The sequence below is a fragment of the Corvus hawaiiensis genome, chromosome 13, assembly GCF_020740725.1.
Source record: "Corvus hawaiiensis isolate bCorHaw1 chromosome 13, bCorHaw1.pri.cur, whole genome shotgun sequence".
Lineage (NCBI taxonomy): Eukaryota > Metazoa > Chordata > Aves > Passeriformes > Corvidae > Corvus > Corvus hawaiiensis.
Window position 1 is genome coordinate 6,434,504 of NC_063225.1, and position 25,219 is coordinate 6,459,722.

At 42.6% G+C, this 25,219-nt stretch overlaps 1 protein-coding gene across 11 annotated transcripts in view; it reads right to left on the bottom strand.

Moving 5' to 3' along the window:
• The window catches only part of AKAP13 (A-kinase anchoring protein 13), a 206,158-nt gene that overhangs the window by 40,862 nt on the left and 140,077 nt on the right, over positions 1-25,219 (bottom strand). For 6 of the 11 annotated variants that reach the window (XM_048317384.1, XM_048317381.1, XM_048317387.1 and 3 more), the window contains 7 exons: positions 21,715-21,796; positions 17,956-18,092; positions 11,122-11,468; positions 7,930-7,983; positions 4,488-4,550; positions 1,948-2,125; positions 1,260-1,368 (listed from right to left, as the gene is read on the bottom strand). In XM_048317384.1, the coding sequence (XP_048173341.1) occupies positions 1,260-1,368; positions 1,948-2,125; positions 4,488-4,550; positions 7,930-7,983; positions 11,122-11,468; positions 17,956-18,092; positions 21,715-21,796 (970 nt within the window). The remainder of the gene's footprint in view (positions 1-1,259; positions 1,369-1,947; positions 2,126-4,487; positions 4,551-7,929; positions 7,984-11,121; positions 11,469-17,955; positions 18,093-21,714; positions 21,797-25,219) is intronic. The other 5 variants (XM_048317388.1, XM_048317383.1, XM_048317385.1 and 2 more) reach the window with 4 other exon arrangements.

The following is a 25,219-nucleotide window of genomic DNA, read 5'->3' on the forward strand; positions in this document are numbered from 1 at the left end:
TTGTCCACAGCCCATCCTTCCTTCTCCAGGGACCAGGCTGGCCAGGCTGGCTCTAGAAGAAGATGGGATAATCAAGCCTCCATGGCAATTTAAGGCCAGGCCACAGGACATTTTAACAGCCTCAGCCATCCAGGCTCCCTCAGCCACCAACAGATCATTTTTGGGGAGCCAGCCAAGGATTCTGGTGTTTGGTCAGAGGTTGGTTGCAATGCCAAGAAATTGGCTGCTTTAAAAAACGACGACGAAGACCTTCAGCCCAAGGAGGGAAGAGGCAGTGCCACTGCACAGGGCAGGATCTGGTCTCTTCACAGGACAGAGCTGCCCATGCTTTGGTTACTGTTGCTGGGGGACACATTAGGCCACATTCCATTAATCATGGAATAATCATGGTGAAGAACTTAAAAATGTCTCCTACAAAGCAGAATCCCTGTGAGCCTCCTCCAGCAAGTCTCCTCCATGAATAAAGTACCTTTCTTAAAGCACCTTGTTCAGCTTTGCAAGGGAGAATCACGTTAATAAAGAGGAAAGATCAGACACCATCACTAACTGACAAGACAAGAGCTAAAATGTCAATAGGGTTTCTGGCTGGCAATTAATGACATGAAAACATGTGTAATACATCCAGCTGCAGCGTTCTGAATGACTTTTTCAGCTGAAAGAATCAATTCAACCAAGTTGCAAAATGAAGTGCTTGTTATTGCTTCAATTAAGCTAAACTGGAAAATTCTATAGAATCATCTCTTATTATTTTCTTCAGGAATGAGATTCAATAAATTACACCCAACTGCTCCAAAATATTTAACTCAAAATGAATAGCAACAAACTCCCCCAAGGAGATCATGACATGGATTCTCAAGTTTCCATGTATCAGCTTTAAAAAAAATCTAGATGCAGGAAGTAAGATCTCAAGTGGACTCTACCTGACATCAAAGGAAGAAACTCTGAAAGGATGCAATTTTTTTAGTCAACAAACTCAATAAATCATAGTTTTCATACCAGTAGTCTAATTTAGAAAGAAGAAAGCGACCCACACAAAGGAAATCCAAGAGAAAGAAAACAGGCAGGATACACTGGGAAGAACAAAACTAAACTGAATGAGTTCTGCCCTTCCACCCAGAATTCCATGCAGCAGTGAAACATGTACTTCATGTAATAAAGGAAGCAAGAGTGGGCAGTAGCACATTTTGCCTTGGGAAGGTAGCAAGATATACTCAGTAATACAGATGACAGAGTGGATAAGGGAAAACTGGATTACTCACTGTCGAGCACTGGTTTGCTAATTGACATTAGAGACATGGATTTGGTCAGTGGAGATGAAACAGCAGAAGAACAGAAATTAAATCCTTGTGGCTGCGACGTTTGATGCACCTGCAGAACAGAACAGAACCACACTGAGCAAATATGTCAAGAATGACAGAACTATCCCACCTTCAGATCCCAGGTCAGTGTTCATATTCACTGCAACTCTCACTCTGAAACACTGAAACACTGCACAGGTGAAATGCAACATTTTGTTCTGTCTTTGAAGTGTAAGATAACTAATTATACAACAGAGGGACTCTGCGTGCTTGATTTTCTTGCAAGACATTACAAAACAGGTATTGTTAACTCTCTGACAGCCATGGAAATTGCTGGTGTGACTCCAGCTCCTCAGCAGAACTAGACTGTGGTTCAACATGGTAAAAAAATCCAATGCTGAGCACTGTGTTCCCCAAAAATGCCATTCCTCTAAGCAAGAGAAGACACAAGAGTTGTCTTGCCACAAAGAACGAAGTAGAAAATTTAAAAGAGTTGAAGATTCCTCCATGTTAAAGAGGGAAGATTTTTAATATTATGTGTATGTACACATAAGGTGGAAGCCTTTGTCAGACTGTCACTTGGGAAAATGACTTTCAAAATGTCGATGTAGCATTTCCCAGTCATCCAACAGTAGTTGGACAGCTTTACCTGGTGGTTGTAGTCTCTGATTTCTCCTTGCTCAAGTTCCTCAGTGAGCAGGACCAGGGACTGATTGCTGGCAAGTGGACTCCTCCTGAGGTCTTTGGAGCTCAGAGAAGAAGCCTCCAGGTTTGTAGAGGGCTTCTTGTTCTCACCAGAGTCTCCAGCAAGGCCTTCGAGGCTGTAACTAAAGAGAAAGCACAGAGGTCAGATGCTGCCCAACTCTTAGGGACTGGTGTCTTTCAGCACAGAGCACCTGCAAATGTAAAACACACAGCAGGCACTGAAGTGTGCAGGGAAATGCAGGTGCTACTCCTCAGCATGTTCTTTTTCCTTCAGAGCAAATAACAACATCTTTGTGCCTCTAATGAGACATAAAGGTTTGGTTGTTGCTTGAACAACCATTGAAACTCCTGGACAATCACCTTGCCTGATACTTTTTGAGTGGTGCACAGGAAAATCCAGAAACACCTCTTCTAAAGATTTTGGCATTTCCACATATTCTCTTTGCTAGCTTTTTATTATGCTCTCCCTTGGAATAAAGCCACCCAAATAAAACTACCTTGCATAGCACGTGCTGTCTGTCCTGGACCAATACTCCTCCCAGCAGCCACGTCAGCTTCTGTAACACTCATCTCTGCAGCCACATCCTCTGAATCTACTTTAAAATTTTCCCCTGCACAAAGTCTTGGCACTGATAATGTCATTTATTCTGCCAAAGCTGGTTTCTTTTTTACCCTTGCTGTGGTCTTGCTTTTAAATTCAATAAATGTTGTCTCCGTCACCCAATCAGTTTTATTTTATCATCTACTGAGGGAGCTAGGTCTTGCCCAGCAGAGCTGGGCAGTAACTCAAAGCAAAATAAAATACTAAACTTTTGCTTGCAGTACTATTAGAAATAAAACTTTATTATTTAAAACCTATTAGAAATAAATTCTGTAGAGACAGGTGCTGACAGACAAGTGAAAAACACTAATACGCTCTCCTCTCACCTACACAAAACACACCCTCTTTCACATGCAACTATTTAATCTGATAAATCTTGCCCTAATATTCTGCTTCTGACCCTCTTGTTCCTCATGCCCAAGCACCAAGAAACCCACTGAAATGCCAGTGTGGGTTCACTGGGTGAAGCTTTACAGATTCAGCTCCCAGGACATGAGCACAGATCCATGGCCAATGTTTGATCTGACACTCACTAAGTCCAAGGCCTACCCTGGGCTCACGTCCCAACCCGAGGCTGATCGTGACATCTACGTGGTGAACAAACCAACATGTAAACACATGAAAAAGAAAACACTCTACAGGCTGTACAGATGATTTAAACAACCAGAGGAGCTTTAAATTCAGGTAGACTTGCATAGCAGTGATTAATGTTCTGCAGTCCCTTAGAAGCATTAAGAGGCTCATAAATATGCTCTTTGAAAGCAAAAACTACAATAAACCGTGAAGAAGAAGATTTAGTAGATTTAAAAAACCTTTTTTTCATGGTAATTAATGAGAAAAAAAAGCCTGGTTGAAGCATTTATAATGTAATCTGCTTTAGGAAGATTGTGACTCATCAATGTGTATCTATAGCAGGCATTTAAAAGTTTATTCTAAAACACCTGTAGGTAGAAATCAGTCCCATTTCTACTGGTTATTTAGGGCAGAAGAATATCTCTTTTTTACATTCCAAGGCAGCAAAAATGATGTTACACAGTAGAGGAAAAAAAAAAATCATTTACTTGTGATGAAACCAGCTAAAAACTGCAAATACTGTTCTATAAAACAGTTATCAGTGATACTGATCTGTAATTCTCTGATTGGAGTATATACACCAAACATAATTCAACTGTACCAGGAAAGGCAGGTTAACTTCTCAATATCTACTCTTCAGAAGAAGAGTTTAATAGCTCTACCCACAACCAGCAAGAACTGCCAGAGAAAAGCGACAAAGCTATAAAATCTGAGGGACTGGCTTCCAAACTATTGGATATTGGATAAAGATGTAGCCTGCAAGCATCAATCTCAGCTCTGGGACTTTCTACAGAAGACACAAACTTTAAGTGCCTGGGAAATTTTCATCTGTGGCGAACAGATTGGTTTTTCAGAGAAGCTTTTACACGATTAGTTTCTTAGAAAAAAAGCCTAGGTCTTCCAATTTACAAAGAGCAAGTCTGTGTGAACTTAAACCCTTTATGAGATTGATCTGGTACAGAGGGGTGCTGAATCATACTTAATCTTGGTTTGATTCTTCAGCTGTCACAATTATCATCCTGATCATTGCTGCGGAAAAATACACGGCTTAAAGTCATCACGGAACAGAGCAGCTCAACCCAACAGTGCAGCTTCTTTAATGCCAGAGGCCAGTGGAAAGCAGCCACCACCTCCACCTGCAGCCCAGTTCTGAGGATCCGCTCCCAAGAGTAATTGCTGAAAAAGCAGACCAAGCAAACAAAGACGTGCACGCTTCAGCCAGAGCAGCAGTGGAGGAGGCGACGCACGAGAAGCTGGCGACAGGGTGTTTGCAGTGCTCCTTTGCTGCTGCACATTTATTCATACCATACCTTCTACAAGTAAAGTCAGGACCCATGGCAATGTACTGTACGCCTGAGGGACACCAGCTCAAACTAGGAACAGCAAAAGAGGCAAAGAAAGGAAAAGGGCAGTGATTATCGGATTGTTATGGAACACGGGGAACGTTAAAAGACTCTCGCTTTCACATATCTTACAAAAACCCCCAACAAACTCAGAAATAATGCAGTAGCACATATCTGGTTGCACAAACACATCACAGTGCCTCAAATGCCTGAGGTTACCACTGAACAAGGACAGCCCATGCTTCCCCCAAACCGACCCCATCAGCGAGTATTCAACGTATTGGAAAAAATACTCCTTGTGGGGAGAGAGGTTTTCGGGAAAAACAAGGCTAAAACATACCAAAGCCAATTTGTAAGTAATCACACACAGCCATTGTGTTAGTAATGATTAGTATTTTTCTGGTAACTCTCATCCTCAAATCAGAAAAAGAATCCCTTACAGATATTTAATAGTGTAAGTCCCCTCCACAGAAGTATTAATAACCTCAGGCTATGCTTGGGAAAAATAAGGAGAAAGATACATTCTTAAATGCTACACAGCCAGTCAGTGAAAGAGGCTGGAAGAAAAAAAAACCAGGCTAATCTTACAATTAATTTGGGATTAAACCAAGAGCACTCCTGACCAGAAAACCTTTCATCTCCCATTCCCCAAGAGAGTCCCAAAGTTGCATCATGAAAGACATAAGAAATGCAAATACAGAATGCAAATATTTTGGTTGTTATTTTACACTGCTTTTATTATTTTTTCTCTGTTAGCTCATGGCCCAACTGCAGGTTTTGCAGAAACAGAGAAATCCATCTTCTTGTCAGCTATGAGATTTATATGATCCCTAAATCCTGAAAAAGCTGCTCAGGAAGCATACATTGTCTGAAGGGAGTTTTGCATCAGCACAGGTCCTGCTCCCAGGTCCTGGTGTGCAATCTATGCAAGGAGGGGACATGGACAGAGCATGCTTTGCTCCATGACAGGAGCCTATGAAAAGGGCAGAACAAATCTAAGCATTCCTGGACCAGGAATTGTGAGTGCCAGAAGCCTCTGAGGGCACACATGAAGGTTTAAACCCACTGAATGCATCATGTCCTGCCAAGCCCTCATATTGTTTCCACACACAGGGCAACACTGGAAGCACTCTGGAAGGGTTTGACAGTTGGTGTTCAGTGGTGGAGTTCAGATAATTGCTGCCTGTTTTATAAAGGATGTTAGTCAGGTGAGGATACACCCAAAGCTTTGCAGCCAAAAGCCCCAGGTGTGCTTCACCAGTAGCTCTCAGCACAGTACCATAAACATTCCTCATGAAAACATTCCTTCCCATAACATGCCAATATTTCCAAGCACTTCATCATCCTCACCCAACTCGACCACAATGGCAGATGTAAATATTAGTGGGGAATAGCAGGGACTAAATACTTGTGTGAAAGCAGAGGCACCAAGTCCTGGCCACAGGAAATCCATCTCCATCACACACAGTCTGCACTCTCAGGCTGGGTTCAGCCTCCCAGTGGGCCAGTCAGACCTGCTCAGGGGCAACTGAGAAAGCATCCCAAGGAAGGTGTCACACATGCTTCCCCTCTCCTTGCTTCCCCAGACCATCTGCTTGTGGCCACAAGAGCACTGAGCTTGGTGGACCCTTTAAGATATGCTTATGTCACCTTGCTTGCCAAAAATCACTCCTTTTTGTGTGGTCCCTTTTCAATCGAAGGAGAGAAGATTCTCCTCGCTAAAGAAATCATGCAATGTTTACACTAGACTTTAAAAGATGCCTCTATTCCTGACAATTGCCACGTTATAGTGATGATCCCAAATGCTAAAACTGCAAGGGAGGCAAGTGGAAGAGTAGAGAGAGGGAAGAAGAGGAGCCCTACACATGCAGCAGGAAGCCTGGAAGTGGAGAGATCTCAGGGAAGGAAGGAAGGAGATCTGTTGGCAAAGGCTGTGCAAAGCACTCTTGCAGAATCACAGTCCTACTGGGGAGCCACCCACAGCCTGTTGTCAACACCATAAAATCTTAAAAAGATCAATGCAGAGCTTGCAAAACTCCTTTATAGAAGACAGTTTGGGGAGGGGGATGAGCTGTTATCTACATCAGCCTTGTGCGAGAGCTTAAACTGCTGGAATCAGATTCAGGCACCTGCTCTGCAAGTGCAGTTAGAGAGGATGATCCCAAAATGGTCTGGAGACCAGAAAAAGTGAGAACGTGTTTATGAAAGGATTATCACACATTTCAGCTATGACCAAGTATTCTAGACATTTTCTTTATTCCAGGTGTTAGACCAGTGTTTCAGGATATTTTCGCTCTAATACTAACACAGCTCCTACAGAGGAGCCTTAAGAGACCACTGATAAAAAGTTCACTTGCATGAGCTGAGAAGATAGGCATTGCACTGCTTCCTGCTGTGATGCAAATAAAGTGGCTTCTTCGAAGTAAAAAAGCATGTTCTTTCCTGTGCCTTTTTTTAAGTTCTTTTTTTAAGAGTGCTCTCTTGAACTCTACAGTGCTGCTAGGGTTCATTCATGCTGATGCATGGTGAGGCATGGTGATTTTTTTGGTCATAACATCATGGTAACATTCTTTTCACACGTGGGAACGTGGTAATTTGTTTACACCCACATCACCCCATCCCTGTTTCAAGTGAAGTGAAATCCTGAGCTAACCTGGCACAGGAGGGGAGGCACCAGGCTATGGGAGGTGAGACAAGGCTGAACCACTGAAGGGCAGAAGTTAAACTTCTCTCTTTTCTTCAGCCTAAAATGTCTAAGTGTGGACAGTCCACATCTGCTGTGCCAAAAATTAAGTATCCTCTTTCATATACTAATAGCCAATGCAAAGGTTACATGAGTGGAACTGCGGATCTGTGGGATGGATGAGAAACTGAAAGTTTGTTACAGAGAGGAAAAACACATGGAACTAAAGAGAAAAGCACACCTTATTTTCTATTTTTTAGGAAGATGGTTATAAAAACTATCAACATTAAAGCCATTTAATTCAACCAGCTGCAGATCTGAAGGGTGTTCTCCAACTCTGAGATCGTGTCTGACCCATCCCCTCCCCAGCTGCCCATCCTGCAAGTCCTGCCAGGAGTCCCTGATGTGCTTCAAATCACACACATGCTCCCAGGTAAATAACTGTTTTAACACAACTCCAAATCTTACACATGGCAAAGGCCAACAAAATCATATCTGAGATTTCTCTTCATTATTAACATAACATCCTGGAGAAAACAGCTCAGGCATGTGCTCTGTGGGGCACAAAACCTGCCCTGGGTCACACTGGAGAGGGAAAGCAGCCAGGTGGGATGCACAGCTCTAATGCCAACACTTCTAGAGGCACGACAGGTTTACTAACATGACAGTATGGAGTTAGTAGACATTCAAACACAAAACAGTTAGTCACATTAGTTGGCTTTGTACCTTCTCCTATGAATGGGAGGCTTCTTTATACCATCCCCCAGAATTCGCATTGAACTGAAAATGAATCATGGAGAATGGTCAGCAGCTTGAATGAAACAAAAAGAATAACAAATGGCAGCTAAAGGATTAATATCCCCAACACACAGACAGAGGGAATGGACATACAGGGAAAACACAAAATGAAACATGAAAGGAAGTAATGAGTCTCTGTGTTCCTCCTCTCTTTTACAAATAAATCTGGGGTTTGGTTGGTTTTATTTCATACAGAAACAAGGCTGCACAGGTACTGACCATGCTGCAACTTTGCTGCTGCCAAAGCCAGGTCAGTTTAAAGTTTAGATAAGGCCAGACTCTTTGACAGAAGCTGTTAGCAATAGTGATTAACACCAGCTCCAGTTTTGCAGTGCTTAATCCATCAGTGAAACACAAGGGTGTTTCTTTCCCCAGCCCGGACATTAAACACACACTGCAGCATTGTTGAAAGACAGGCATTTCAAATCTGCTACGAATGTCAGGAATTAACTGAAGGATGAACATCCTTTTGTGGCAGCCTTGTTGGTTTTCTTTGTATTTTTAATAGCAAAATGTAGACATGAGGATTATCTGTGAAATGCATTTGAGGAAAGAGGGAAAGTGAAGGGGAACTGAGCATCTTTTCACATTTCATTTAAGATTATTACATTTTTTTCCTGATCTTTTCGGTGAACTAACTCTTACACTCAAACCTCTTACAAACAGAAAACATGTAACAGTGGAAAAGATCAAATTTTACAAAAGGCTGATTTTTTTTTTCTGTAGGCTTTTTGGTTCCTGTATCAGCACCTCTATCTAAGCTTGACTTAGCTATCTGTGTCATCAGGGTAGAGACTATTTTTGGTGTGGATGGGGGCTGGACCAGGCTCCAAGTGTTTGCTGGGGCAGGAAGCACCTCTCAGAGCTCAGCTGATGGTGTGCTCTGTCCCCTCATTCCTCTTCCTGCTTGCACAGCCCAGTTCTGATCCTTGGCCTGGTTTTGGTGGCAATTACCCTTTATTTGGTTATTTTTCTCCTCATTTAGTGAGTTCAACCTGCTCACCTACAGAGCAGAGAAGTGCCACAGTGCCCAGAGAAGGGGGGGGGAGCACAAAGGGTGGCAGGTGGTGGGAGCAGCACAGATCCAGCCCATCAGCAGGACAAACCTCAGCCAAGGCTTGTGCTCTGTGTTACTCCACTTCAAAGGTTTGCAAAAGTCAAGCTGCAGTAAGGGCTTTTCCCCTTCAAATGGAAAAGCATCTACTGCATGTGAAATAAAGCAATAAGCAAACACTCTGAATTTAACTGATTTGTGTGAAAGTCACTTATTTGTACTTCACTTCCTCAGTATTTGTTGTTGCTCACTAAGCAACGAGAGCCTCAACATCACAACAGCTATGAAAAGAACAAAGAAAACAACAAAACAACACAGCAAATAATCCAAATTCCTTTCTAACAGAAGCATAAAAACAAACATGAACCTATCAGCACCACAGACCCACCCAGCTTTTCTTTTTTAATTAACCTACTGTGACAGCTATCCGTATGTAGCTGCAGCCGTATATATGAGAACATAGGAGAACAATTACCTTAAAGTTTAAAACAATTACTTTTAAGTTCCTTTAAATTGGATTTTCTTACACTTACAATGAATGTATTTTCCCATCCAGAAACAGCCTCCAAAGTGTGATGCAGGAGAATTTAACCCCATTTGTTCAGTGTTAACAGTGATTGCCAGCTAGGCAGTTGATTACCCTCAGAAATCCTTATGCATCAGGTCCTACACTTAAAAATAAATCTCCCCAAATGAGTTTATGGACTCATTTTGTCATAACTTTGCAGGTATGCTGACCCTTTTGTTGCTTTTAAAAACTGATGAGCATTACTTATTTAAAAATTACGTGGGGACCAGGAACGAAGCCCAAAAAAGGTGACAGTGTTAAACAACAACAACAACAATAATAAAAATCTTTCACTGTATGTTACTTAGAGGATCCTGAATGGTTTTCAACATTGATTTTAAAACCTGAAGGGTCTACAACATTTCTTTAGTGGTACCCACAGCTGCTGTGTGTAAAGGATTCACACATTCCTGATGGGAGGCTGCTGCCTCTCCCTGGATTATCCAAAGCGGTCAGTAAGCATTTTCAGGAACCCATTGTGAGCGGCCAATTTTAATTTAATGCCATCCAACCCCACATGGAATGGCTCTGTTTCTGTTAACAGCACAATGTTTGCCATGAGGACACACCAGGCAGCCCAGAGAGTGGCACTGCCCTGCACACCTGGGCCTGCAGCTTCTGTGAGCTGCAGGGAGGATATGGCACCCTGACCCTGCTAAAGCAACCGGCCATTCCTGCTCTGAGAGCATCAAAGCGTGTTAAAAACACTGGCCAAACCTCCACTGGGCTCAGAACATGCAAGGTTTGACCCCAAGCATCCCACAGCCCAAATGCTGAACGGTGCAGGGCATGGCAGGGAACCTCACACCAATTACTACTTCTTGGTGTGCATCTTCCTTTATTCCACCTTCTTCCCCACTGAAACAGGGGAATGAGCAACTTTTCTTCCCACCATCACTTGGCACCAGCATGGACACACTCACACGGCTCGTACACCTCTCTCTCTTGTACCTTCTGAAAGAACAGATGGGAAAACTTCCCCTTTGAATCTTCCTGAACAACACCAGGGACATCTGTGATGGAACTTACTGTCCATGAAAGACCAAGGTGGAAGCAGTTCTGTGAAACAGGCAGGACCCATCTCACCATTATGAAGAGCTTCCACAAAATTTTTTTAAATCCCGGTACCTGCGTTATCTCTTCATACAGTCAGAGCAATAATGGTCATGTTTATTTTGTGGTCAGTGAGATTTAACACTCCAGTAATTCCTTTGTACAGAAGGGGGTGGTGACAGTTCTAATGGAAGACCTGTCTCGAGATAATTCCATTTACTCTGGAAAGCTCAAGCATACTGTAGCTATTAAGTACTTTAATCCTGAAAGTTAATTTAAGAAAAACCAAACAAACACACATTAGGAGATTGTTTTAACCCTTTCAAGTGAAAAAGAAATAATCAAAAGCAACGTCCTCACTCCTCAATTCTATCATGCCAGGTTTAAAGCTCAGATAAATATGCATGAGTGGGTGCAGAGTAAATCACAGCAGCTCTTCACTCACCTCCTCTGATTGATTTCTGCCTCGTTGGTGGCATTCTTCCCTGGCCCCCAGCTGTGCCGACGGAAAGGGGACAGCGGCCGCATGGAGTTGCGTAAGACGGAGGAAGGAGTGGGCACGTCCGTGATGCTGTCCAGCTCCTCTTCCTTCTCTCCTCCCTCTGAGGACACCATGTTGGTGCAGCTGCCATCCAGGCTGTGCCTGTCCTTGGGCTGGGCAAAGCTCCCCGTGGGTGGGAAGGGAAGGGACGTGTCGCTGCCCAGGGATGAGTTCCTCTCCAGGGACATGGTGTCATCGGCAGAGGAGCTGGAGCTGGTGACATCGCATGCAGACTGCTCCTCTTCGGGCTGCTGTGGGTAAGGAAAATTATAAATAAGTTAAAGTAGAATCATAGAGTGGTTTGGGTTGGAAGGGACCTCTAAAGATCAGCTAGTCCAACACCCTTGCAATGGGCAGGGACATTCTTCACTAGATCAGGTTGCTCCAAGTCCCATCCAACCTGGACCTGAACACTTCCACTGAAGTGAATACATTTAACATTTTAAATAAATGCAAATATTTTGCATTTCACATGAGCTGAGAGATTTCTCAGTCAATGGCATAAGGCAAATTAACCATCATAGAACTGAGACTTTTTGCTCTGTGCAAGGTAATCTCTTCCACCCCACAAGTGCCTGGCTGCCATTACCTGGGCTCACAGTTCAGGTTCTCTGCCTGCCTTCCTCTCCCCAGTTCTATATTTCATCCTGCACAGCAAACCCCGTTCCTCTCACCATTTCTGGCTAAACCTGTTATCAATCAAGGTGCCATAAAACTGCCAAAGGCTTACTGAGAGCAAGTAATGGGGAAGAGGGTTATCACAACTCCTGATGATAAACTCCAGCCTCTCCTGTGGGACTGGGATGGGCTTGTAGAGCTCAAGGGCAATGCACTGTTCCACTGCATCATGCAACACAAAAGGGAGAATTACTCAGTAGCACAAAACAGACAGAAAAAAATAAAAGCTTAATTCCCCATCCCCCACTACTTTCCATTAAGCAGAAAGTTAATACCAGGGTTTGCAGCATCTTTCAAATCCAACTGTCATCGAAAAATATTGTTCTACAGGATCAGCTGCTCTGTATTACAGATTTTGAGTCATACTGTAATTTTTGGGTTTAGTTTGTTCCAAAAGCAGTATGTAGAAGCCAAGCTGGTTCTCTCTGGCCAAAGGCCACATGCTGACCACACAACCCCAGAAGAGCCCGTGCATATTCCATGTTCCCTGTGGCCACCATAAAAAACACAAGCATCTCTCTGACATCACCTCCAGTCTGAAACGGTGTTTGCCCCGAGGGACTGACATGGGAAGTTTCAATTTATCCTCCTGCAGAGCCCTGTGCTGTATCATTTAAATTAATACCAGGCAGAGTGCTCTGTCAGGCCATACACAACAGACCATTCAGCAAAGCCCCAGAGGTTAATTGTCCTCACACAGTGGGCTCAGGGGGCTGGGCAGGAATTGAGTGCTCGAGGGACTGCAGGCTGTCAGCAAGCATTTGGCAGAAGACAACTGGCTACAAAATCCTGTTCTTGGAATGGAAAGATGGGCATCAGACCCCATGGAGGGAAGGATGAGCGGGAGCAGTGCTAAACAGTCCAGAGAATTCTGGTTTTCTGTGCTTTATTTGATGGGCACACACTATAAGCAATAAGCTTTTTCTTTAACTGAAAAAAAGGAACTGAGATATTAAAAAATCTTCTAATCAAATATTTCCCGATCCAGAGAAAAGCCCTGTTTCAAGCTTAGCTATTTTTTATTCTTAGTTCAGTTCAACAGGTACACAATAATGTTCCTAAGATGATTTAACTAAATGCTGTCACACCACTTCCCTTCCCACATCCATCAAAGGGAAAAAAAAAGACAGCATCCACAGCACAACACCAAAGTACAAGAACCTTTTAAACACAAAATAGTAAACAACATACTAAAAATACATCCCTCCAAAAACATTCACGTCACATTAAGGTATTTCAAATATTAATGGTGAATTTTGGAAAATGTGTTCTGTAAACTAGTCAACTATTGGATTTGATACATTTGAATAGGAAGTTGAGGTTTAAAGAAAAGAGAACTGAAATGGAAGCCCTGTAAAGTTTTTTGATGATCAGCATTATTCAAGATAATCTGATATTTGTGTGAGTCATGATGAGAGCTTACTGAATTGCTTAAACACAGACAAATCAAGTAGTCATTATGTGGATAATACTCCTACAGTGGAGGAAACAGGACAGGAAAATACTGTCAGACATTAGATCAGGCTGGATGGGGCTTTGGAGCAACCTGGTCTAGTGGGAAGGTGTCCCTGCCCATGGCAGGGGTTTGGAACGAGATGAGCTTTAAGACCCCTTCCAACCCAAACCATTCTGTGATTGGGGCAGCAGAGCAGGAGAGGAGAGGAGAGGACTGACTTCCCCCCTTCAGCTGTGCCAAGTATGGGACAGTTTGGAAACTTTCAGTCTGGATGCAAATCTAGAAACAATAGTTCAGAACACCAAATTATACAGGGAGGAATTAGAGTAAGAAGAGGAATTTTTATTTCCCAGATGAGAATACTGCGGCAGTTCGAAAGGCAGAACAAAACCCACTTCCCTAACAAGGGAGATTTACGGCTTTTATCGCAAAATGCAGTTCAAGGAGACGTTTGAAAAAAGGGAAATACATTTGGTCTGCTTTAACTTTTACCTTGAGCATTCGACTGACAACAGAACACAATAAACAATTCCCTTGAACTTGTGGCCCATGCTTATTCTTCTAAAAATATTCTGCCGTCATTGCAATGATTTTTCTTTTTTTTTTGAACTAAAAGAAAACCGTTAATATGGAAGAGGACTCTGTCTGAAAAATGCCAAGTGTGGCTGACAAATCAAAAACATTGATACTGTAGCCACCACTGCAAAAAATTAACTACCCGGCCAAGTAAATATGCATTGCTCTTTAATCCTATTTAAGTAAGGAAACACCACGTTTGCAGAACAGAATGTGTTCTTTTCTTACAGGAAAAAAGAAATATTAAAGAAAACTAATTTTCTTCAAGTTGGGCTTGCTGGATTGCATCTCAGTGAATACAGGCTTTAACTGTGACCATAAACCTCATGGCCAAAAAGAGCCTTTACAGACATTTGGTAATGAGCATTTTCTTTGCCCTCAGTATTTGCTGAGAAGCTTGTAAGAAAAAATAAGAGAAAGTGTAAAAGTGAGTATTCTGAGAAAGGACACATGTAATTCTTCATGAATAGGGATAACAGAAATCACTGGGATGGTGGGGGTATAAGACAACTTATTCAACTAAATCCCTCCACTGTAGGAGGTCTTGATAAGGGGAATTAAAATGTTCTTTCAATCATTTCTATGATGACAACATGCAAAGTGCTGAGATACAAACTTTCTCTGTCCCTTGACCTTCGAAGACATTAAAGGTGTTAAGAGTATTTTTAAAAAGAAGATGAAAAAAATTAAACCTTGAAACCCTGAAGTTTATTTGGAATACCATTCCACTAAAGGAGTCAACACCTTTAGTTGGCTTGACATATAATCCAGCAGAGTAATTTTTTGTTTGGATTTGCCTATGGCTCCAGGTTCCCTAAAATTAACCTCAATAGTGGCCTTCTATTAATTATTTATCATAAATTTTATAATTAGGAGTGGAGGTGAAAGCCTTTCCCTTAAAATTTTTATTCCGTTGGGTTTGTTTTTTTTGCACAGCTGTCGGGGTTTTTTTGTTTGATTTTTTTTTTTTAAGACATACAACAACTCTGCAAAAATAAATGCAAAACATTTATGTATTTTTGTATTTTCTTTGAGCAAACCAAAACAAAGGCAGAAATTAAACAAAACTCAAGACACTGCATTGCAACCCCTTCCTTTGGCAATGATCTCTGGGTTCCTGACTCTCTCCATCTGAATCATTTCCCAAGAGGCACATTAAAAAGCTTCCCAGCAAGGCTGGACTTCGGTGGCTGGTTAGAAGTTAAGATGAGCAAAGCGTATGGGCTCCACCCCAGGATGTTGCCAGATGATTGTGAGAAATGACCTTATGCAGCATTAATCATTCAAGGAGGAGGATGCTGCAAAGCCTGCCCAGATGGCTGTCTGGGGCAGAGAGGGAAAAGCAGGATGATGAGGACATGGGAATGAAGTGCTGATGCACAAAAAAAAAAAACCAAAAAAAACCAAACCAACAAAAAAAAAGCCAAAAAAACTCAAAACATTTTGTTTGCATTTCCAAGCCATAGACTTGGAAGCAACTTCTGCATCTCAGTGACAGCCTTTTCTAAAGTCTGGAAAAAAGGGCAGGTTTTAGTGCTAAAGCTCCCTGAACCCAGCAGCTCATGTTCCACAGCTCAGCACACGTCCCTCAGAGAGAGAGAAATGAGACAAGCACAGGAGATGGGAAGGAGATGGGAGAGGAGCACGCACCAAACACCAGGGACAGAGTAAGGCACCTGCAGATTTTGTGACCCCACAGACCCCAGTTCTTCGTGGTCCTGGGACAGAACTAGGGCTTTGAATCTATGAATTTCAAGTGATGTCTAAGGAAGCAGCCCAAGGACCCTGGACAGACAGCAACTTGTTCTTCTACATTGATTTTAAAGTATTAAGCAGTTAACAAAGAAGGAGTTATTTCTACAATTAAACCCCACAAAAGCAACTTCAGTAGACCAACGTTCAACTCTTGCTCCACAGAAAGGGGAAACAAGAAAGGAACTAATAATAACAATAATCATCATGACATTGAAAGGTTTGAGATCCTCTTTTTGTTCATAAACGTATTCTGTCTCTTCCCGATTTGCTATGGAAACTGTACTACTTCATAGGTTTATAAATAATCAACTATAGCCAAGACAGGCATTTTAAAATATTTTTCAGAAAAAAGATTACAGCCTAGACTTATTCTGGTGGTCATTAAAAATATCTATAATTTGCACTTCTACCACCTGGACTCAACACCCTAAAATCAAAAAAGATTTAATTTAGGAACAAGCTCACAACACTAAACTAGTGTTTCTGGTCCTTTAGAAATAACTTTAACTGTAGAAAAAATACTCAGATAAATCCTGAGAGAGGAGACATGGAATCAAATTGGTCAGGAAAACAAAGACCAATAAAGCAACTGAGGCTGAGATTAGCTTTGAATAACTTCTTAAACTCAACTCAGGAACCTTTTGAAGCCATTTGTAGACAAAGTCTGCAACCCACTCCATAATGAGAACAATGCAAAGGCTACTAAATCAAGAAATTCCCTTTCTACAAAGAAAAAAATTCCTGCCTCTGCCCTCTCTCCACAGGCAACTGAAGATCTGCTTTCCCCATCACCTCCTCCCTTCCCTATGGCATCCCTGCTACACTGCACTACTTATTCATCTTTCTTCCTCATATTTGAAGAAGGAAACTTTCCAGATAAGAAACGGTAAAAGCTAAAATTCTGTATAATTTAAAATTTGCTGCGTTCCCACTGCACTGTTCTCCCGCATCTTCCCATACAAGCATTAAATCAGGCTCAAACAGCAGCTGGCTGTCGCAATCCGTGTCACTCTACACAAGGAAACTGAAGACAGTCTGCTCTGCCAAACAGCCTTGTACTCTGACAACCCAGGATCCCAGATCCTTTTGACAGCACGATGGGAAAGGGTGAGGCTGGTGAGCTCTGTGCCCTACCACATGCATTAAGGATGACTTTACTGTTCATTTATAGCACATGAGATCACTTAGCCTGGGCTTTGGTGTTTCCCATCCTGCTGGAAAATATTCCCCCCCATCTGATTCGATTTCAGCAAACAGAATTCTGTGTCATTTGATACATTTCTCAGAAAGCCAGTGTGAAAGCTACTCCAAGAGTTAAGGTTTTCAGAGTAGAAGCTGTGCCTGCTCAAATCTGTGAGCTGCAGCTGAACCAAATGTGATTTCATGGATACCAAAGTGATGGCTGCTCTAAAGAAGGGTCACATCCCTTTTGATTCTACATCACTACATTCTTTCTGGATGCTTTTTCACCATCTGCTTATGCCAAGAAGAATACAAATTACCAGCAAGACGATTCTTCAAGAGCAAAAACCTAATGACCCCCTGGAATAAATTCAGGCTGCTCTGACGTAGATGCAAAAGACTGATGCCAAAGGGAGGCCAACTCTGTCTCTCAGGTCTCTCCCACCCCTCCTCCTCCTCAGCAACACAAAGGGCACAGGGATGACTAAGGTTAGCAATGACTTCTGTTGTTGATTTTAAGCAAATTTGAAAACACTTTCATTCTACTTGCACACAAACAGGCATTAGAGCTATGTCGCCTAGGCAACAAAACTATTCCCTGGAATTGGCCTGAAGTATTCAGAGTGAGTGCTTCCTTCCTATGACACTGAATTTACAGAAAAACACTGGTTCCTCTGAGAATTACAGTACATAAATCTGAAGGTGTCGGCGCAGAGGTCACAGTTTGCTGGAGAAAAGCCCTTTGTTACATGAGTTAAAGATGGATTTTGTATCGTCTGCGCAATCCCTAATGACCTTGCAAGAAAATCCACCTTTTCAACTGTTCCTCTGGTGCCTGATTTACTTTTGGACAGACAAAATTACTTTCATGTTTTTACCATAGGGGGCTGCACAGCTTTTGGAATTCTGCTGCAAGTAAATACATCCCTCATGTTGCTGCATCCAAGGAGGAGACCGGATCCTTCCCATCTATTCCGTTCCAAGAAAATCGCTTCCATGTTTCCAACTCATCAGTGAGACCAAGATGATCTACGTCTGCATATGTGTTTATCAGGGGCTTTTTTAACCATATCCCAACCAGGCTTTCTTACCTTCCCAAAGACAAGGTCTTCCATCCCATCACCAGACAAAGGGAAGAGGTCGGACTCACTCCCAGACTCTCTTTTAAAACCACCCTGTGATGAGGCACAGATGCCACTCAGCCCATCATCCAAGAAGTTCTCACACTCTGCAGGAGCAAAGCACAAAGAGTCACAACCTGAGGCTTTCTGTAGCATCCACACATCCAACTCGCATTCTCTCAGTGAATTCCAGGATTTAAAACACACGGCTTTAGAAATAAAGCTTTATAAATCTGTTCACCTCCAAAAACTGCCTGCAAATTCTCAAGTAATTTATTCCAGAGTTTAAAACTCCTTTTAAAGTGCATCACTGAAGTACATGGTGCAAACTGAAATTCTGCATGAAACAGCTGTAAACACGTGTAGTTTGAGGTGCTGATAAATATATTACATATGAGGTATCACATACACTGCATAATGGGATGCTTCCTATCTATTGCAACAACTGCAACATTAGATTAATATTCAATAAATGCAAAAATGTAACTTGTCAATATTAGCTTTCTTCCTCAAAGAATCGATTCCCTCTAAATGCCAAGGTGCTTTTAGTGCGTATTTGGACAATTATTTAATTTCTTCTTCTACACTTCTTACTGAAAAAGCACTCGTGTGAATTCTATGACAAGCTTTTCTTAAGATTCAAAAATAAGGTGATTTTCAAAAAACATTCAGCTTTCATAACTCCTGACATTGAAACATAAGCACGTTGCATCTCTTTTCTTCTCAAATGCTTCCAGCTGTTTGTACTGGGTTAATCAAAAGCACAAAACTAGACTGCAGCCCCTGCAAAAGCCCTCTCTTTCCAAAACCTTTAACAGACAAGTATTTGCCTGAGAAATGCCTGCACGTATTTTATTTGTTCATCCTTCAGTCAAAAGTGTTAATGATAATTTTGGCAATAATTGAACACTCGTTTTTCCCAGTTTGAAATGTTTTCTAATTACTAGTATTTAAAAAAAAAAAAAAGGAAAGGTGCTATTTTCCAACCTGTTCTAACTAAACAGATCCAAAATGTGCTCAGCTGTCTGGAGAGGAGCCAAGGCAATAAAATACTGGTTCACTCTTAAATTACACCTCACTAACTCCAGCCTTGGTGACATCAAGCTTAAAAATCACTGCAAGGACAACAGGTTTGGGTAGCTTAAGGTCACCTCTTTGCCCTCCCCATCCTTAATCTGTGCCTGACAGCAGCTATGGAACACCGCAGTCACATCCCAACTGATGGGAGTGACTCCACTTCTGGAGAAAATAACATTACTTTGAAAGTGGTGGGGTTGTCCCCATTTAGGGCAGGGGGAGTTGAAGCCAGTCAGAAACCCCATTACCCCATAGAGGAATTTCCACGCTGTGCAGAATTGGAAAAGTACTTATTGGATGCTGCAGCTGCTCCTGTTCCCCTTTCGGTAAACCTGGAAAATCTGAACTGCTTTTCCATCACCGAGGGGGAGACGGGAGGGGAGAGAAGAAGGGGGGGAATAAAGGGAAAGAAGAGACGGAGAGGCTGTGAGGATGCGGGCCAGGTGCCGTTCATCCAGCTGGCAGCCAGCACAGCATGTCCACAGCCCAGACTGAAAAACAAAGGGGCTCCAGCCACGTTCCACTGGAAAATCAGTGGGGACAGCCCAGATGTGCTGAGGGATGGATACCTCACCCTGAGGATAAAGCACGAGAGGCAGCGAAGCCTCCTCGGCAGGAGCCTCCCAAGGGCAGAGGAGATGAAGTGGCGGGGAAGAAGGATAAGGAGCAGGGTGATGGGGAACCCCCCAGACACCTCAGCTCATTTGTCCTGAGAAACTCATTCCCAAACCTTCTCTTCCCTACACTCTTCCTTTATCTTTGGCGGGAGGCATGCATATTTTCCCCATTTTCTCCCTCCCCTTTTCTCAGTTTGCCGGGTTTGTTTTGAACTGCGCAGACATCGCACAAAGCCAGGCTCTGTCTCTCACATCCCGGCAACAGCTCTGTGCACAATGTAAAGGCAAAAAAAAATACAGAGAAAAAAGCCCTAGGAAGAACATTTCCAAGCAATCTCTTCTGTACATTTTCCAGACTCTGGTGTCCTCCACGCCAGGGCTGAGCCCTCCAATTCCATGCTGATAACCACATATCTGCTACACTCCTCTGGGCACTTAATTTCAAAAGGCTACCTTCTAAAATCTGAGGTCTCTGTCCTTACAAGCCATTTCAGCAGATGAAAAAGGCCTAATTCCTTATCAAGTAGTGTATTTTTAAGTTAGCCACATTATAACAGCCAGTGGTTTTACTGCTGTTAGGTGCTGCCAGATTTTTCTTGCCCTCTCTACACTGCCCAGCACCACAGAGCAGCAGGAGGATGCCTGTGCAGTAACAATAGTATTTTTAGAAAGGCCAGAACCTGCATAACCTGAGATCCTTCTGCTGCTTCAGTCCATCTGGAGAGCACATTTACTTAAAAACCTGTCTCTTTATGCATGTGTTAAAGACAAGTATTACTATAATTATTAATATAAATTTGTATATATAGCTACCTAATTATGTAATTGATATTATATTCCTATGGTGTAATATTGCATTAGATAATTAATAGGTGTGCAACTGAGAGTGATCCATAAGAATATGTGATTACAGATCTGGCAAGTCAAATGAGTGCACGTAATTTTGCAGACAAATGGGTTGCAGTAGCTCTTGCCTGAAGCATAAAAGGCAAGGGTTTCACAGATACAATTAGTAAGCAAGAGACATGGCAAAACCACAGGTTCTCCTGTAAAAACACACTGGAAACAGTTATTTACTGATCACAACTCTTCTAAACACAGCAATTTTTATTATTTTTTTTAATAAAAAAGCACTTATTTAACTTTGATGTGAGCTAGAACTTCTGTTTAGGATAAACCCGTCAGGTCACTAATTCACACTATCCCTTCTTCACCTACACTCTGAAAGAGTTTAAATTTCACACTGATGCTCAGTCATTTTCTTTGTGAAGTCTCACATAAATTGAAGGAGATTTGGGTGAGACCACTGCTCATAAGGACAGCAGGGCAAGTAGCCTCCTCTCCATGAGCAGCCTAAGCAAAGTCCCTATTCAGGGCCCTGATAAATTACTCTATTTGTTTCGAACATGCATAATCCAGTAAAAGGAAATGCTTTTTTTCTTATCTTGGACACCAACCCTTCTCTGAAGCTTGCCCAGATTGGATTTTCTATCCCAGTGGAAGAGCCAGAGAGCACCAGCCAGCACACAGGGCTGGGAGCTTGGCACGGCCGGTGGGCAGGGTGTGGGAACGATGGCTCTGAACAGCCTTCCTGCTTCCTGAAGCCTGCAATCATGGCAACTTTGGGGTGGGGGGTGGGGGGGAAATCCCAAGCCACTGATTTGGGTCTAAATATGGATTTAGGAGTTCAAATTTCTGGCTTTTTTTCTTTTATCATATCCATTTAGCTAGAAGACTACCCCCCGCCCCCGCCTTTTAAGTTTATTTAGATTAAAAAAGGGGAGGGGGAAATCAAAATACTGAAGCACTTCAAATGCAGAGTTATTTGAGACACTGACACACCACACAGCTCCCTGCTAGTCAAGTGCTGCAGCCATGTGCTAACAATGACTCACAGCACAGTCATTACACGGTTTCTTTAATTTATGTGTTTTCCCCATCCAGGCCAGGATGTCAAAAATAGGGAGAAAAGGAAGGATAGAAAAAGTGAGGAGGATGGCTGCTGGTCTGGAGCTGCCCTCAGCACAAGGCTCACCTGGAGACTCCCGCGTGCGCTTGTGCTCCAGCAGGGAGGGGTCGGGACACGGCTCCAGCGGACACCAGCTCTCACGGTTTATCTGGAAAACAAATCACAGCACATCAAAGAGAGGCTACTCTCACCAGCACCCCTGCTAGTCTCTTCTCCGATGTCCCTCTGCATCAACCAGCAGATACAGAGTTATGGCTTAATTTTTTCCCAATAATAAAAATGTCAAAAGTTACATATGATTTTTTTTCTTTTGCATCACTAAACAAACCATTAATATATGGCAAAAACCTTTATTTCTCCATGGAAAGTTTGATTTGAAGGTGGCTCCTGCTCAAGGAAGGATATCAGAGGGAGGATGAGTCAGTGTTTAAGTGACTAATTGAGGACTGGATAACCTTGGCTTCAAGTCCCACCTCCACTTGTAGCGGGACTGCAGGAAAATACTCTTTTGCTTTATGCCTCAGTTCACTACCTACAGAATAGAAGTTTCTTACCACCCATATTGCTGTACAGATAATTAGCTCAGAGACAGCAAAGTGTTCTGATGATGTGGAATGGAGGGCTTGAGAAGTGCCCAGGTCATGGTGAGAACCGGAAGCACTTTGGGCTTGCATTAACTGAAATGATGATGACAGAAATGCCCATTTTAACACTAAGACACATCACATGGTTTATTTCAACATCAGCCCTTATCACCTCACCCTGTCCCTCACCCTTTCCATGACTCGAAGTCTTTCAGCAAGGATGACTGATCTGTTCTCAGACTCCTCCTCCTTCTGCCTGTGCTTTCATCTTCCTCACTCGGGTTGTGTTGTCCAACATTTTGACTCTGAAGTCTGCTGGACTATGCACAACCCTTGGCTCATCCAACATTCACTTCCCATCACTTCTGTCAGCAGCAGGCAGACGCTGGAAGCCCCTTTACTCTCTCTGCCATTTCTTTGAGCCAAATGCCTTTAGTTACTGCCAAATGCATGCAAATCTCACCTGTTCCACACCACAAAACCCAGAAGTTATTTCCCCTCCTGACATGCCTCAACATACAAGATATCACATGTTAAGTTGTAGCTAAAAGAAAGCTACTGCAGTGGATGACTTTGTCTGATTTTATATGCAAAGTATTTCTCCTATCCTCTCTCTCTGGCCTTCCTTTTATTTTCTGAAATAATTTCCTTTCCTCTCCTTCAAATAGCGAATTTTTACTATTCACTTTTTGCCTCTGACCCATGTTCAAATCTCCTCCATGATCCTACTCTATTTTTGCAGTCCTTGCTGGATTCTCATCCCCTCATTGTTCTCCTTTCTCCTATGTTAAGAAATGCACTGGGGGTTTGCCTTATTATTTATTTTTTAAAAATAAATTAAACCCAAGCCTCTCCTACCCTTGACCTGACGTGCTGCTTTGACTAATGACCCACGTCCTTGTTTCCTCTCTCACTGAGATCATGGAATGTGTTACTGCAGTCCTTGGCTGGCTCCTCCCCACTCTGGCTTCGTCCCCTGCCTGTCACCCGAGGGGCTTCTGCCAGCACCTCCACTCACCTCCCGCTCTCCACATCACAGAGGCAATGCTTCACTCCTCCAGACCTGGCAGCTACTTGCTACAGCACATTTTTCTTCCTCAGGTTTTGTCCTCTTCCGTACTTGTGTGATGACAAAATGGGGTTGGGAGGGCCTCTGACAGGTCAGCTAGTCCCTGCCTGCTGTGCCAAGTTAGGCTCAATTACCATCTGAGAGGTCCTAACCCAATGTGCCCTCAAAATCCTCCAGTGGAGAGGATGCCATGACCTTCCCCAGCCAGCAGCTCTTGCTGACAGAGACAGGGAAGGAACAGAGAAGTTCTGAGAGAGGGAAAAATGAGCAGGAGTCTCCCAGGAGAGGAGAAGGAGACACTGAGCTCTACCAGAGCCAGGTCAGTGCACATCTCACCTGGAAATCCCTTCCACCTCCATGGAATTTTGCAGGCTATTTTTCTTAGGGATGATGTACACTTTGTAGTACTTACTCCCTGACTCTGCTGATAAATCTGCACTACACAGATATTCACCCAGGACCCCATCACACCCATCTGTGTACACACATCTAAGATCCCCGTGTTCCCTGCACCTCTGCTCCACACACACCTGTGTATCCATTTTCTCCCTTTTACATACAGTACCTCTGTATTAAATGAGAGGTGGCAAGGGAAAGAGAAGCAGTCTTCAGTCTGAGAAAGGCTTTGTAAGGAAAACTTCAAAACAGTGGGTTTTTTTCTTTCCAAAGTGAAATAAGGATGTTACATGATGAACATTTTAACTGCTGCATGGACAGTGGGTCACGTTCTGATTCTATCCACAGAAGACACTCCCTGTTCTCAGCAAGTCTGTGTGGTATCCAACCTTAGCATCTAAAATTAACTGCAGAATTTATTCTTTTTTTATTCTTAGAAGAGCTGCAAAGTCATTAAATACCACTTTATGACTGTAAAGTCAGTAAGTATCATGCTATTATTCTTTACAGACAAAGCAGAATAAATTTGCACCACACTTTCCGATATTTTATTAAAGGCAAATCTAGAGGTTGAGGCTGAACACACACAGAAGGACAAATGCAAATGTGCTCAAGTCCACACAAATGAAGGACTGACCCATTTCAGATACAGAATCAAATTCTGCCTCCTTCTGACTGACTTGCACCTCCCTCCTTCCTCTTCAAGGATAGTCGGACCCTTCTTACTTTTAAACAAATCTCCATCAAATTTAAAGGAACTACTCCTGATTTATACTGATATCCACTACTGGAAATCAATAATTAAACATCCCATTCAATAATTAGCAGTTAGAAAACAAAATATGAAGAGGTTCAAGCTGTCTGTTGAATAAGCCATATTAGGCTGAATTAACATTACATATTTTACTTTAATAGAACCAATTGAGTCATTCACTGAAAATACATTATAGACATTGGCATTTTTTCAAAAAAGATTTGAGCATTTTTCCCATTTCCCAGCCAGCTCTCTCTTCAGCCCTGTGGCTTTGCCAAGTACTGAAAACGTCTGCTTTTTTCTATTAAAAAAGTAATGAGAGAGCAACACTGAGGCTTAAGGTGCCGCTTCTGATACACCTGATTATGTACAAAATAAAACATTAGAAACTAAATATTTATCTCTGTAGCCCTAATTCAGGAAAAATAATAATCACCATCAAAACAAAAACAAAGGAAACCACTACTATATACAAGTATTCCCTAGGCCAAAACGAGCCCAGACAGGATTTGAGGGAGGTTTACTGCGTGCTCTCAGAAAACTGGGTGGTCCATAGATACTCAAAACACAAACCCCCCTATCCACAGCCCAACACTGAGTACTGGGATCCCTCCTCAACACCTGAATTCTGCTTGTGTTTACTCAGGACTAATGACTACAGATACAGACAGTAAGAGCTGGAGAGGAAATTGCCTTTACAAAAGCACCTGAACCAAAGCTGGGGAATGCACCAGTAGGGAGAAAATTGAAATGAGCTTGCCTTGGGAT